The 16,951-nt window shown below is 41.4% G+C and overlaps 1 protein-coding gene across 3 annotated transcripts in view; it reads left to right on the top strand.

Moving 5' to 3' along the window:
- The window catches only part of LOC138300212 (restin homolog), an 898,198-nt gene that overhangs the window by 98,462 nt on the left and 782,785 nt on the right, over positions 1-16,951 (top strand). For all 3 annotated transcript variants that reach the window (XM_069239250.1, XM_069239251.1, XM_069239252.1), the window contains exon 3: positions 13,868-14,029. In XM_069239250.1, the coding sequence (XP_069095351.1) occupies positions 13,868-14,029 (162 nt within the window). The remainder of the gene's footprint in view (positions 1-13,867; positions 14,030-16,951) is intronic.

The following is a 16,951-nucleotide window of genomic DNA, read 5'->3' as shown; positions in this document are numbered from 1 at the left end:
AAGGGTCGCAGTAGAGGTTTTTGGGTGCTGCTGTGGCCCAGGAGGGACCAGGATGTCGCCACTTGGAGGGGGAGACAGAGGGGGTGCCCAGCAACTCAGGGAGCCCTCACAGAAGCAGGCAGCACACGCAAAAGTACCTGAACAGGCACTTGGAAGGAAAGTGAACCGGAGTCAACGCGAAGTCACAAAAGGGAGTCCCACGCCGCCGGAGGACAACTCAGAAGGTTGTGCACTGCAGGAAGTAGTGTCGGGGACCCAGGCTTGGCTGTGCACGAGGGAAATCCTGGAAGAGTGCACAGGAGCCGGAGCAGCTTCAAATCACGCGGTACTCTGCAATGCAGTCTAGCGTGGGGAGGCAAGGGCTTACCTCCACCAAACATGGACTGAAGAGTCACTGGACTGTGGGAGTCACTTGGACAGAGTTGCTGAGTTCAAGGGACCACACTCGTCAGGATGAGAGGGGACCCAGAGGACCAGTGTTGTAGTCTTTTGGTGCCTGCGTTAACAGTGGGAAGATTCCGTCGACCCACAGGAGATTTCTTCGGAGCTTCTGGTGCAGGGTGAAGGCAGGCTACCCCCAGAGCATGCACCACCTGGAAACAGTCCAAGCCGGCAGGATGAGGCGCTACAATGTCGCTGGTAGTCGTCTTGCTACTTTGTTGCGGTTTTGCAGGTGTCCTGAGTAGTCAGCGGTCGATCCTTTGGTAGAAGGTGAAGAGGGAGATGCAGAGGAACTCTCAGCTCTTGCATTCGTTATCTAAAGAATTCCCCAAAGCAGAGACCCTAAATAGCCAGAAAAGGAGGTTTGGCTACCTAGGAAGGAGGATTGGCTACCAAGAGAGGTAAGAGCCTATCAGAAGGAGCCTCTGACGTCGCCTGCTGGCACTGGCCACTCAGAGCAGTCCAGTGTGCCCCCAACACCTCTGTTTCCAAGATGGCAGAGGTCTGGGACACACTGGAGGAGCTCTGGGCACCTCCCCTGGGAGGTACTGGTCAGGGGAGTGGTCACTCCCCTTTCCTTTGTCCAGTTTCGCGCCAGAGCAGGGCTGGGGGATCCCTTAACCGGTGTAGACTGGCTTATGCACTGCCCATCAAAGCATTTCCAGAGGCTGGGGGAGGCTACTCCTCCCCAGCCCTCACACCTGTTTCCAAAGGGAGAGGGTGTTATACCGTCTCTCAGAGGAAGTCCTTTGTTCTGCCTTCCTGGGCAAGGGCTGCCTGGACCCCAGGAGGGCAGAAACCTGTCTGAGGGGTTGGCAGCAGCAGCAGCAGCAGCTGCAGTGGAGACCCCGGAAAGGCAGCTTGGCAGTACCCGGTTATTGTGCTAGAGACCCGGGGGATCATGGAATTGTCCCCCCAATACCAGAATGGTATTGGGGTGAAAATTCCATGATCTTAGACATGTTACATGGCCATGTTAGGAGTAACCATTGTGAAGCTATACATAGGTAGTGACCTATGTATAGTGCATGTGTGTAATGTTGTCCCCGCACTCACAAAGTCCGGGGAATTTGCCCTAAACGATGTGGGGGCACCTTGGCTAGTGCCAGGGTGCCCACACACTAAGTAACTTTGTACCCAACCTTCACCAGGTGAAGGTTAGACATATAGGTGACTTATAAGTTACTTAAGTGCAGTGGTAAATGGCTGTGAAATAATGTGGACGTTATTTCACGCAGGCTGCACTGGCAGGCCTGTGTAAGAATTGTCAGAGCTCCCTATGGGTGGCAGAAGAAATGCTGCAGCCCATAGGGATCCCCTAGAACCCCAATACCCTGGGTACCTCAGTACCATATACTAGGGAATTGTATGGGTGTACCAGTATGCCAATGTGAATTGGTAAATTTAGTCACTAGCCTGTTAGTGACAAATTTGGAAAGCAGAAAGAGCATAACCACTGAGGTTCTGGATAGCAGAGCCTCAGTGAGACAGTTAGGCATCACACAGGGAACACATACAGGGCACATACTTATGAGCACTGGTGCCCTGCCTGGCAGGGTCCCAGTGACACATAGACTAAAACAACATATATACAGTGAAATATGGGGGTAACATGCCAGGCAAGATGGTACTTTCCTACACTCAGGTCATCAAACGATCAGGAAAACATCAGCCTCTCCGTCAAAGAATATGAGCCCAATGACAGAATCTCTTCCTCTCACAAATATCGCCTCACAAATCAGAGTAAAGTCTCATCTCTTTTCCCTTTGTCACGTTGTTATATCAAAGTCACCCAAACTATCCGCTAATTTCCAATTGGTCAATTAATCGTATGTTATTACTCTGTCCAATTATTTTCATATATATTTAATCTATGAATTCTAATATTTCACACTTCACATGTCGATTTGTCTGCTTTACGATTTTCTCATCATCATGCTCGTGAGGTATCGAATTTGTTGCATCTTCATCTCCAGTTAGTATCTTCATTGTTCGCGTTCCGGGAAAGAACCCTTTGCACATAATACACACATTTTGTAATATTACGCGAGACCTCCTCTCCTGTCTGTTGATTCCCATAGAAAGCTTCTGCTAAGCATTTTATTAAAACAATGAGCATTTCACAGTTAGTTCACTCTGTCAGCATTTTATATTAAACGCTAAGAAATACAGCTTCTGCATGAGGCCTGGCATACTAGGCCAAGACAATAGCTAAGTTAAGGCATACAATAAATAAGCAAGAACATAATTCATAACCCTTAATATGACATATTACTACATTAATCTAATGTATTTTCAATATTCCAAATGGATTAATAATTATTTGGTACATTTCGTGAAAACTGGTGGCCATTCTTCGAGGTCACATTTTCAAACGAGCACATTCATTTTCTACATTATTCATTTTTCTACATAAGTCATTATTCAAAATATGTAAACATTCATTAATAATTTCTAATTAAGACATCTTCTTTAGCATTGTCTCCCTGTGTTTTTGCTTGTGGCGCAAGGGTTGATCACAATACATTAACATGTGACAGACTGCTGTTTTGAAGAAATGGCAGTTAAGTGAGAGCCAATGTTATTCAGCCAACCTGTAGTGATATAATCGAAGTCACTGTTGCTTTTGACGAGGTATGCACCGTTCTGCATAAGGCTTTTGGGGGCGGGTAGATGATTATTGGATCCAGATAATTGGATATTCCTGAGACAATTCTAGAGAGCTCAAAATGCTATTTGTTCTGACATCATAAGGCTTGGCTGGAGGTAGTGCCTTCAGTTTAGTGGCAACAATCCGTGCCCACGTTGACTCATTTTGGGCATCATTCTGGTGCTTGAAAGAGCTGTTGATATGCTAAGACAATCGTGATGTGCCTGTACAAACTGAGGTGCATCCCCCATAATCAAACAGGTAAGCAATTCAGCTCCTCAAACTGCGCTACCACAACATCTTCTCTGATAGCACTGTAAGTTTAAATAGGCATTTCTTTGTTCATTTTGTGGCTTTTCATAGCACAAGCAAACATACAAAAATTGGATAAAAGTACAATGTCAAAAAGAGTGTGGGGAGTGGTTAAATAACCCTATAAAGAGGCAGAGTTCTTTCACACTCATTGAAACTCAACACAGACATAGCTTTATTAAAAGAAACATATTTGTCACAAAATTGAAAACTAAAGCAGTGCTGTGTGGGAGATGTTAGCATTTCCCTTGCCATGGCGAAAAAGAATGGAACAGTATTATATCATGAAAAGCTCAATGTCACAATTACATTTTAACATAGCGATATGGAAGGATGATGGATTGCTGTTGAATTCATTGCCAATAAAATATAGATTAGAATGTTTACTGTTTATGATCCTTAAACAGTGGATAATTCCTTTTGGTATACAATTGTTGAAAATGTGTTGGATTATAAATGACAGTATTTTAACCTAGGGGGAGATTGTAAACCAACTTTTGACCCATAGATCATATGAGTCTCTTTGAATACATACTTGCTGACGTCTGACAACACTGAAGATGCAGATGTTTACATAACTAAACTAAAGTCCGTATGACCTGGCAATATTAGACGCTACTATCAATGTTAAATATATGCTGTTATTATAACTGAATGCTTCGTACCTGTATTACTCAAATATGCCATGTAGTGTCTGTATTATAATAATAAACCTTTTTTTTTTTAAATTGGCTGACCCTATATTGGATAGTGTTGTATAGCCATTTTAGTTATAGCTCAATGCACGTTATTTTAGCGTAATAGGCCTGCCGTTGTGCACTTTAACCTAGATATATTTAATTCAGCTTCATTTTATTATTCTTACAATAGCCACTTTTGTGGTCTTGTTTTATTTCTCTCTAGCTGTTTTTGCCTAGGTCAGCACTGCGTTGTCAAACAAGACATTCTTGCTCACTCTGTGCTTCTTTCAGTGCTGTAGTGAGATAGGTTCCTGGTGAACGTGGTACTAGTTTTGTCTCTGACATTCATAGAAAAACACACATTCTTATGTAGGGACATTTTCTCAGAAAATCAGCTGTTTTATTATAAAAGCACTTCCCTATCCCTTACACATTAGAGGGAGATTCCAGCCAGAGAGCCAAGACTGCTGGTTGCTGGTTGCTGATTGCTGAATGCTTCGCTACAGCTGCTTATGCAGACTTCAGGCCTTTGCTCAGGTATGGGGGATGATGTCTTACCAGGGGAACCTGAAGGGCAGAATTTGAGCTTAATATGCTGTGCTCTATTACAGCCTAGGTAGGAATTAGCCTATTGACTCTAGTGACAATATAGTAAGTTATCTCTCTGCTTTACTCTCCATGTCACAATTTTCATGTTACAACCTGCATGAGGTGAAAAGCAAGGATTTGGGTAAGGACCTCAGCTTCTACATTAATAAGTGCGATTGGGCAGTATCATAAGCACAAGCCCGAAGGCTTCCACGGCTCGAGAAGAGCCACTTTTTTGACTCTTCTCAAGTTATAAGGTAGACACCATTGTTGGACTGCTTCAGTGAAAAGGGCATGTAAGTGGAGTCTGAGATTGGAAGCAAATTATTTATTCATTAGAGCCTGGCATTTTCCCAGTTTGAAGGCTCATTATAGCATCTGTGACCTCTTGTTTGTATATGGGCATATCTAGAGCCTTACACTCTGTGGGTGTGAGGCATCTTAGAGAGAAAGGTCAGATGTCAGCGAAGTATCACACTCCCTTTTTGAATGTACGGAGATGGCATAAAATGCTTTATAGAGGTGACGGCATCATGAATGGGTGGCACAATAAGCAGCTTTGTATCATTAGTTGTAAGCCAGTAAAGCAGATTCCCGGATTTATTGCCATGGTCATACATTTTGCCTCTGTAAAGCCAGCCATGTCCACCTAGATGCACTCAGCATGAAATCCTGCTGGAGAACGCTATCATTATCTAACCTGTAGAGGAGCAATGGGTATTTGGACTGAGTATCTTGCAGTAGAGCTGGAATTTATCCCTTTCCAATGCCACCACTGTAGCTTCTCTCTGACCACATTGTTGTCTGACATTCGCCATAAGGTTCCCCTGATCATAGTTTTTAAGGCCTCCCATGGTGTCCATGTTGAGTCAATGGTCCTGTATTAATTTTGAAATATTCTTCAGTCAGTCTTGAGGCAGGTGACTAATTCTGCATTCAACAGGCAACATGGGCTAAATCTTGAGCATCACAAGGGCTGAAGAAGTAATTGAGTCAGGTGAATGTGTTTTGTCTCATAGCGTGGGACATAAATCTTTTCTCCCCTTTCCTTTATGCATGCCATACATCAGAAAGTCCCACTGCTTTGGCCCATCCTGAGAGACCAGAGGGCCGGTATGTTGTAGAGGGCCTCATATTCCAAGCATCTGCATGTTTGTCCATAATTACATTAAAGTCCCTTCCAATAACTATGGAATCAGGTAGAGTATTAACCAAGGCTGCACTGAGTGTAAGCAAGGAGTCATCCAGTAGGGCAGTGGAGATAGACGCTAGCAAGCATCCATTGTTTGCCAAACATGGAGCCTGAGACAAGGACATATTCTACCCAAGGAGTCCTCCTTAGAGTAACCAATCTTAAAGGGGGTTGTTTTGTTTTATGGAGCATAACCGCTACATCACATGAGCCGGACACAAACTCCGCAATCAGAACAGACTATATATTTGTGAGTAATATTTTACCTCAGACCCTAATAAGTACACAGTTTAGTGTTATTCTTATATAAGATCATGCCCGGATATTCACTGACTTTGACGTAAGTCCCTTTCGCTCTCATTCGAGAAGGTGGAGCTTTAATAACTTTGTTACATGACCGCAACTTCATCTATGGATTTGAGAACTTTGGTGATTAATTTTTTGCATGTAATCCTCCCATTGATAACCTCTATGTACTTGGGATTCCTTTAAATCAGCAGCGCAAGGCTTCATTATTAAAATAGGTTTCTAATTAAGAAAGGCAGCAGAAAAGGAATCAAATATACTATCAGATGATATTATAAAGTTTGACTGTTCATATTTCCACTCAAAATCTAATATATCATTAAATGATTTGATGAAAGCTAAATTACAGTATAATAAATTTACTATTGGAAATGCATCTACTTTGCACAGAAGAAATGCTAGATATTATGGTGAATGAAATACATTTGAGAAATTATTAGCAAATTATCTTGACATTAGAAGTGATCAAAATAAAGTAGTTTATATCATAAATAATAAGGGTCCACCGATGTATAAAGGTTTGGATCTTGTAGATCAATTTGTAACCTATATGAAGACCTCCACACCCCAGAATCCACTGTTTCAGAAACAGAGTAACACTTGTTTATAATCTCTTAAATAATCTCAATTAGATTACTTTAGAATTCACATCCCTAGAGAATTATAGTTTAATGAATGAAAAAAGCAATGCTGTTATTCTTCTTATAAACTGGGAAAGCACCAACACCCAGATGGTTTCACTCTAGAATTTTAGTCCCAGTTTTCCAAGATCTGATTCCCTAAACTTTAGTTTTATTTATGTCTTTGCATATTCTAAGTCTACCCAGGATATTTTTCAAAAGACTATGATGTGTCTTATTCCCTAAGAAAACTGAGATTTAAAGCTTTGCAAAACTTACAGAGCAATGTCATTAGTCAATGTATATTACACGATCTTCGCAAAAACTTTGACCTTACGAATTGATCCTATTTTACCCAAACTTATTGGAATAGTGCTTTTTGGGTTTGTAGATGGTTGTCTCCTGCTAATACAGTTTTCTTTAAGTAAAGTATCCAAGTTTTCATGTTGTTTGGCAGCGATTACTTTAGACATTGAGAAAGCATTTGTAGGACAGGATGATAATTTGTTTTTAGGGCACTGAGTTGGTTTGGGTTTAGACCCAACATTTTAGATTTTATTTAATTACTGTTATGTCTCCAAAAGCAGCCATTTTTGCTAATGGTATATTATTCAATTATTTCCCTCTGCAAAGAGTATTTTGACAAGCCCACGGAATGATGATTTGCGATTTTAGTACATACAAAAATGATTTATGTGAGAAATTAAAGTTTCAGAAGTTCATCAAGGCATCAAAAAAATAATAGTCCTCAGAAATCTGGTTATCCTCCATTCATCCAACGAAGAGCCATGTAGTAATATCACAATAGAGCTTTATTGATTTTCTTTACAGCTGTGATGACGATTTGGAACTTTAATTTCTCCCATAAATAATTTTTGTATGTACTATAAGCGCTCCTTATCATTCCGTGGGGGTTCTGGTTCAAAGTAAGTGATCCCTGAACAGTTGGTTCATGAGGAGTTGAGCGCTGGAAACTGAATTTTATTGGACTTACACTGGTGCGATCATCGTTGGCCTACACTGTTCTTGGTGCTTTCTGTGTTTTGGGGATTTTGACAAGGTTGTCCATTATTCCTTCTTCTCTTTATTACTGCTCTAGATGCATTTATATCTAGAATTCATCAAAATAAAGAAATACATGGAAACGAATAATCAGTAAAGCAACTTAAAATAACTTTTTATGCAGATGACATTTTACTTTCCATTTTTAATGCTGACATTTCATTACCTGCATTTTTTGCAGAAGTACATAGCTATTTATTTTTGGGTTGCAAGTTGAATTCAGATAAATGTGAGAAAATTCTGCATATTAAATTTTGTCTTAAAAAGTAATTTGCACGTTGGGGGTTCTCCTGGAATCTGTCTAAGTTTAAACATATTTTTTGCATAACTCTTTTTATTTACATTTACACTGAAGGCAATCATATATGCATGCTGCATTAAGAAACCAATATAATACTTATTTAATTTGTGTAAGACATTCACACCTTAAAGCAGATAAATAATCCTCTGCGTGTACCTCTGACTTTGGCTACTGTTGATGCTACAAGTGGACTGGCCAGGCCCAGCTTCTCAAACATTGTTTTGATGTTTCCCTTTAGAACAAATCAGCTAATATTTAGCAGGGAAGCTTCTAGCTTGTTTTTTGACTGTGTCCTCCATCAGGGTGCATCTGTCTATGCCTCTTCTCCACTCACCCATGTTAGGGGGGGCAGTGCCCCACCAACGTTCTGCAAGCAAGAATCCTAGACCAGTCACTAGGTGAGTGCAGCAGCCCCTCTCCCATCCTTATTTTATAATCTCCAGCAAGGCTAGTCTTGGTCTTAATGGAAATTTGTAGCCTAGTAAGCCTTTGAGTGTATGCTAGCCCATTATATGGCAATGATTGAACGGCTCCATATGGTGTGTAGGAATGTGCTCGCAGGCTATTGCAGTGCCCACAAGCACCCAAAAGGGCTCTGCCAATGCCACACAGCCTGGAGGGATGATAGTAGACACAATGCAAGTAACTGAACTGTATGAGGAAGTCTGGCAGAAATGGCTAGAACTTATTTGAGAAACTTTTAAGATTGAGTTGATGACACCATGAAAAAACGTGATACTTTAGTTTTCAAATGGAAACCCTTGTTTATGTCTTGGTGGGTTAGGCCTCACTCCTTAAAGGTGATGCGCTCATCAATAATACTATGGGCCTCATTATGACCCTGGCGGGCGGCGGAGGCCGCCCGCCAGGATGCCGCCCTCCATAATACCGCTCCGCGGTCAGAAGACCGCGGAGGGTATTATGAGTTTTTCCCTGGGCTGGCGGGCGGTCTCCAAAAGACCGCCCGCCAGCCCAGGGAAAAACTCCCTTCCCACGAGGATGCCGGCTCGTAATCGAGCCGGCGGAGTGGGAAGGTGCGACGGGTGCTACTGCACCCGTCACGTATTTCACTGTCTGCTACGCAGACAGTGAAATACTAGCGGGGCCCTCTTACGGGGCCCCCTGCAGTGCCCATGCCATTGGCATGGGCACTGCAGGGGCCCCCAGGGGCCCCACGACAATCCTTACCGCCATCCTGTTCCTGGCGGGCGAGCCGCCAGGAACAGGATGGCGGTAAGGATTGTCAGAATCCCCTCGGCGGCGCAGCAAGCTGCGCCGCCTTGGACGATTCTTAGGGGCAGTGGAAAACCGGCGGGAGACCGCCGGTTTTCCCTTTCTGACCGCGGCCAAAGCGCCGCGGTCAGAATGCCCAAGGGAGCACCGCCGGCCTGTCGGCGGTGCTCCCGCCCCCGTTGGCCCTGGCGGTTCTCTACCGCCAGGGTCATAATGAGGCCCTATATCTGTTATCCATGATTCCTGTTCAGATACCCATAATACATTTCAAGAAGACTGATTCTATTTCATTAAAGTTTTTATGGAGTTATAAAACATCCAGAGTAGCTCTTTCAAGGCTAAGAAGGAATAAAGAAGAGAGAGAAGTTAATTGTGCTATTTTCTGTCATCATCATGCTTTTTGCCTAAGATAGGCTGTCCTTTGGTTACCGTTTGATGAAAATCCCATTGAACTTTTATGGATGGATGCAGGGTTATATTCTATATCTGCTCTCTTAAAAATATAGCATTTACAAAGAGACCCCTCCCAATTGATATTTTCCTGTTGTTTCAGATACAAGTAAAATACTACAACTTATTGTAGTTTCCAATAAAGGGAAGAAAGTTATTTCATGACTTTTTTCTTCATAGTACAATAATATTAAAATAAGGAAAATATACTTTTTTGGAAGTCCTGGAACAGGTTAAGGTCTTACATGGGTTCATCAGATGTTAACCAATGGTATTATCTGAACTTTTGCAGATGTTCAAAAATGTTGTTGCTTGCCAAAACATTTTCCCAAAAGATATAATTTATTAACAATGCCATTTCCAGTTCCCTTTCAGATATTTCTTCGACAAATAATGGCATCCGTAACAATGCAATGATACTTCATTTACTGCTTTACATTCAAAAACACCAATTTATAAGCCCCTTAATGGTCCTAATATTAATAGACTAACTCAAGAACTCAACTTTGTTTGGACTCTCATTTTAATGTTTGGTAGTTCACAGACCCTTTGAATAGAATAGGGTCAAAAGTAAATATATCGTTCTCTGCTGCCAATACTACTCAAACACTGTTTTTTATTTACATTCACATATTAATTACTCATGTTATATTAGTGAAATTGGGTATGGATACTCACACGAAATGAGCAATTTAAAAATTTGTATTTATTTATCCTTCTGTGTATAATTTTGGACACATACAGAATATATCTCAATAGTGCACTGCACAGTGATAAGTGATCTGTGTTTATATTTAGAAGGATGTACTATGTTTATGTCCTATTTATCTTCTTTTCAATGCCCCCCCCCCCATTTTCTATAATTTATTTTCCTTTCCCCTTCTTCTTTCCACAAAAGAACAGTGAACTATGACCATGGCCAAATACCTGATTTCTTGAGTTCTGACACTGGATCAACGTTAGTTTCCAGAGTGATCAAAGGTCTTTTGCAAGGAACTTGGGACCACGCAAAATTGCACTGTGCCTATAATTCTACAGCAGTGGGTGCAGTGCACGGCAGGAATGGTGTGCTAAACCTGAAATTGGAAAGATTTCTGCATCTGGTGAGCTGTTCTGGATTGATGCAGTACCACTTGCTTTATTGGTCATGAGAAGCAACCCTGACCGAGTGACCATACTGAGCCCACCCGAAATACTGCTTAGCTGGCCTATGCACATGCCTGTTGTTCCGCTATCAGTATCTGAGGAGTTGCTTTTACAGTCAAATTTAATTACCTTCCTCGTCAGGTGCTGCAGGCCCTTCTTGGCTCAAAAATACCAGCTGACCACAATCACCAACCAGGAGATTGGGCCTGGATCACTTGTAGTGTCAGGGGGTTACTTCCTGGATGCAGATTCCTCACACGAAGAAGGTGCACCCACTACTGGAGCAACAATGAGGACCAGGGGTACTGTCAACTTCACCAGCTTCATTGCCTGCAGTTCTGGCTGAAAGACCTCGCTAGAACCTCAGTTCAAGAGTACTTGGCCTCCATTTTAGAATACCTTTTGCTTCAAGTACCGGTGACCTCCAATGCAACAAATAAGGTGTAAGACTTTGGTCATTTTTAAGGTTTCTTTTGAAATTCATTGAGGCAACGATGTCTGACACCTCTTCAAGGCCCACCCAGAAACGGCTAAGGGTACCAGCAGTTTTCATTGTGATACTGTTCATTGTATCTGTTGTTTTCACATGGGCGCCTTTTACTTCAAAATAGGAGCGTTGAATGTCACTGAGACTTTTAAACTTTGACACTTTGAACTTTTTTCCCAAATTGACAATACAACTAAACATCAAGGGGATAAGCTAACATGCATTGAGGGGAAAAGGAACTATTTTGATTTAAAAGTGAAGTATGATACAAAGTTATATATATTATGTCATTTGATGTTTGCGCACACCTGCTCCCATAGTGCCTAGTGGATAATAAATTACAGAGTAGTATCGCACATCCCCGTTTCCAACTATAACTGGGAAAGACCTAGAACAACACGAATGTTCCATTACCTGTTGAACAAGAGTTGTTATAAACAACAATGCATTATAGAAAGTATAAGAGTAAGGATAATAATAGGAGGAGTGGGTTTTTGTTGGGTTAAGGATAGATCATCAGTAAGTAGTGGCTCAACTATACATCCCAGATTCCTGGTGGAGGAGAACATTTTTTTTGATCTTAAGTACACATACAACAGGTAGCTAATGACTATCTCCATTTTGTGTATGTCCCATGTGCAACATTGCCAGCACAAACTACCACATATAGCAATATATCATGTGTCCACCGAAGACTAAGCTAGAGGGACTAATGAGGATGAGACTGCAATACTGATGATTTCCCAAGGTAGCAAATGCATGCATGCCAGACACGATATCCAGACCTAAACACTGATGGATGTTGGGAAGTGCCAGGAAGATTAGGAACACCATGTCATCATTGACGATCAGAGGAGGGGATGTAAGAGCATGTTTTATTTTATGTAGAATCTCTCTTGTGTTGTTTGTTTTGTAATGTTCAATGATGACAAAGGCCTGTGAAGTGTGTACAGAATTGGAATGACCACAGATGAACTAATATACCCTGACAAATAGCTTGTAATGCAAAGCTTGCGGAAATGAAACGCCTCAAGCGACATGCATTGTTTCATCTGCCCAGCAACAGACCGATATCTGGATGTCCACATAGATCTGAGGCCAAGAGCCTGCATTTGATTGGACAGGGGTTGTGAAGAAATTGTTTTGTTGATGCCTTGGAAAGTCCCAACCTTTTGAGTAATGTGAAGGTCACACTTGTGATCTTACATCACGCTGCCATCACAAAATGTCGTTTTATTGTGATTGGTTAGATGCTTGATGTTTGTGTAACTCCATCTTCTGATCAACATCACAACATGTATTTGCCGATAGTGATGAAGAAATTAAGTTTTTTGTGTACCATGACTGAATGTATTTTCATACATTTGTGGTTTTCATGCATTAAAGCTCTGATGAATGTTCTGCTTATCGTACATGTTATTTGTATACACATGGCCCCGTGTAAAGCTGGCTATGAAAATTGACAGTTGTCTGTGTTTATTTAATTCAGCTGCGACACTAGCACTCTATATAATTGGTTTGTATACAGTATCATTTTTTTATGTTGATTTTTCATATATTTATTTATCCATTATGCATAATGAGATGAATATTTTAAACCATTTTAGTCCTAAATTTAAGGTCATTACATATTTATTTTATTACAAACTTAAACTACAAAAAAGTGTGTAATGAGCCTCCTTGCCTGGAGAAGTTCTTCCTTGTGATGATGTTAATGGAATGAGTTCTGGGCACGAAGGTGCTTTAGAAGCACCAACAAACTGGCAATGGCCCACTCGAAGGTTTTTGTGAGAGCCACGTGCACAGGTTTGCACTGGATAGCAGCAGAATGAGATTTAGAGAATAAACTTCGCTAAAATGTTAACATGAAATTGATCTTTGTGGAATATAAAGACGACGGAATTACACTCGTTGACCAGATAAAGGTAGTGTGGCTCCCCACACAAAAATGTGATTTGGGCACCCCTCCCTTTCCCATGTCCGCAGTAAGAGGATACCACTTCCACTCCTCACTGTTCTTATGGTGTCTTCACCCTGTGGACCTGCATGCAAGCACCGTGGGGTGAGGAATGAGCACAGTATCCTGATGGTGGAAAGGGGCATCTGCAGCCGTCGCCACTTCACCCTGCCTTGTTAAGAAGGCAGATCCTATGCTTGAAAAATAATTGTACTAGATTTGAAGGAGATAGTTTGCCCTGCTTGTTTCAGTGGTGCTTGTGATCTCTTATGAGTTTGCTGTGCATGAAACGCACTTATGTTAAGTATTAACTTAAAAATATAGTGTCACAAGATCGGAAAACAACCTGATGTAAATAGAACGAAGTGGTTTATTTCAGCTGAGTCTTTGTTCATTTTCTTGTCACTTGTGATGGGCAGCCTTTTTATCCTTTCCTTGCCAGCTAATCAATACTTACTTCAGTTGCTGGATGACAAGAAAACGGTTAACTTCCAGGAACCAACCGAGGCTCGTACCAAGCAGGTGTTTGAGATACTGGACAGTGTGATCCCTCAGCTCGGAGTCTTCTCGCCCCTCCTGACGCACATAAAGGTCGAGCTGAACGGTGAGTGTCCACGGGCACTTTTGAGAGCTGTTTACTGGAATAGTGTCTCATATAAAAAATGACAGCGTGGACCTTTTCTAAGCTGGGTCTATGTATTTCAAACTGGGCCTGCATCTTCTTTGAAAAGAGTCTGCATCTTCTCTGAAACTGGCCTGCATCTTCTCTAGCCCAGGATTGCACTTTCTCAGGCACTGATAACATTTCCAGAAATACATATCGCGCCAGCCGAGAACCATAACCTGCAGCGCCCTGCAAAAGCTGTGTGTTTTCCTTGCAGTCACAAGCATCCTTCCTTTCATTCATCCAGCATCACACTCTGATTATGCTTAGGCAAAGAACTATGGGCTTTCTGGCTGTCACTCGGATCTCTTTTTATTGCCTTGTTTATGATATTTATGACGCGCTGAAGCCTGCAGTTGTTCTGTAGCAAATCTCTCCGGATATGGTGTGAACCCACAACACAGGGATGAGGTGCACCTAAGATTATGGCATGGTGCTCAGCGTGCTAAACAGAAGGGCGTTCAGCATTTTCTATAAGTATGGGCAGTGTACAGTTCGACTGAAATGCCACTGAAATTATTATTTTCGTGACCACACAGTTTAACACTCACAAGACCTTTTTACAATGGTCAGTGCTATGGTAACAGAAGATGTTGGTCAAATGCAATATTTTCGGCTCCCTAGCTGCTACTACTAATAACGACGAAAATACTTTTATTTCTACTAATAATAACAAATGTATACCTTTTATCACAATCTGAATTGTCTCTTGCCATTTAAAAAAAATACATGTGCTGATACTACTGTTGTCAATTGTGGCTGATTTACGGCCTCCGAAGGAGGAAAGGGTGATGTCGAAATTCAGACTTGTGGGCTCTAGGGTAGTGCTTACTCCTCTGAGCAATCGGACCAGATGTTGCTGCTTTGGCACAAGGTCACCTTTTCAGTTTGGTAGGGCAGAGTCTCATTGCTGCTACCATTCTGTTGCACAAAGAAACTTCCTAAGATGGTGCATGCAAAAAGGAGCCATATCTGTGCAGTAACCATTGGTTCCCCCCTGCGACTTCTATATGTTTATATGTTGTTTTTTATGATCCATACTGAACTGAATAGGTCAACTATGGACTCTTCACCCCCCCATCCCCTCTTGATATAGAATGTGCTGTGTGGGGAGAGCTGGTGTTTCCACACTTTTCAAGATTTTTTTATATTCCCCACCAGGTGCCAGAACTGAATGGCACTCCTTTTGAACTAACCTTGCTTGGAATATACCAGAACCTTTTACTGTGCTACACTCAAGATCCTGCTACTTGATTCCTGGGATCTAAGCCTACCCTCAGATACATTCCGTAGTAGAAAAGGAACTCAATTGTTTGCTTACACATTCACCGGCTGACTCTGTTGATCATTCATCCACTGCATGCACTGGGGTTTGCCAGTGGTGTGCTGGACTTCACTCAATGGTGTTTATCTCTTGCCATCTGCTTCAATCTATGTATTTTTTCACAAGTAAATCACAAATGTTTCGATTAGGAATGAAGACCTGCTGAAAACTTCCAATATCTGACTGCGATATAAAAAGCCCAACAGGTTGCCCTCATTTATAAAACTGCTAAAATATAATTGTATCTTTTCTTTAATGTGATATGGTGCAGTAAATTACAAAAAACATTCCTTACAAGTAAAGTTTTGACTATGAAAACTTTAAGAAATGAATTTAATTTTACTGATGCAGGCTAGAATTGTAGCCCTTAAATTGGCTTCTGCAGATTACGAGCTGACCTCTTTCTAAACTAAACTCAATTCCTTGATTTATCAGTCCATGGACGGCCATGGAACAACATACTTCCTTTGTATGCCACAGATAATGCACAAGGACTGCCTTTGAACCATAATCTTTCTTCATCCTCCATGGACAGGTTCAATCAGATCCTGGACTCTAGAATGACCATAAACAGGGCTCATCGGACAGTGGACCTCTATCAAACAATAGGCTTTTATCTTCTGCCATAAAAAGGAGCCATTGAACTAGGTGCTGACTTCAAACCATAGCCGTTCAGCATCTGCCATGGAAAAGGTCCATTGGGCCATATAGCTGTAGATGTCCTTCATCCACCATCCATTAGAATATTGATTACCTTTGTCGGCCATGAAAAAAGTGCATTGTTTGATGTACTTTCATCATTACCCCATAAGCAGGCTGCATTTTTACATAGGCTAATGTGATCTTGTCATGGATTGTACCCACTGGATTATGGATGGCTGAACTTATAGATTCACTAGCTTCAGGCGGTCAGGGTCTCACTTCATTAGGCAATGGCTGACTTCATTAGATAGGTTGACATCAGCACATCTGTTTTTATCAGAATAATTAGATAAATTCATCAATAATTAATTAATGTTAAAACCAGTTTATGGCTGAATCAATAGATTGACTTTAGCAGAACGCAGACTGACTTTATGAAATCATAAATAAACCTTAGCAAAAAATCAATAGACTTTATCAGGCAATAGACTGAATTTATTAGACCATTAACTGACTTCATTAGGTCATGGACTGAGATCATCAGATCATCTATGTACATCAGCAGATCGCAATTTGTCTTCAACAGACCACAAACTCAATTTGCCAGACCTTATACTGAAGAATTCATCAGGTCACAGACTGATTATTTAACCAAAGACAGGTATTATCAGACCATGAACTGACTTCATCAGACCACACAATATCTTCAAAATATCATCAATGGATTCACCTTATCTGACAATAATTAAATTAAATTAATCAAATACTGCCAGAATGGCCTGCTTAGGGCATGGACTTGGCTGTCCAAACCATATGCTATGTACATTAGACTTTTGACCAACATTGTTAGATCAGACACCATTAGTACCATCTCTTGAAAAAATCATCCTCTGTGT

This window comes from Pleurodeles waltl, chromosome 6, assembly GCF_031143425.1.
Source record: "Pleurodeles waltl isolate 20211129_DDA chromosome 6, aPleWal1.hap1.20221129, whole genome shotgun sequence".
Classification (NCBI taxonomy): Eukaryota; Metazoa; Chordata; class Amphibia; order Caudata; family Salamandridae; genus Pleurodeles; species Pleurodeles waltl.
Note: the sequence above shows the minus strand (reverse complement) of the source record. Positions and strands in the feature narration are given on the sequence as shown.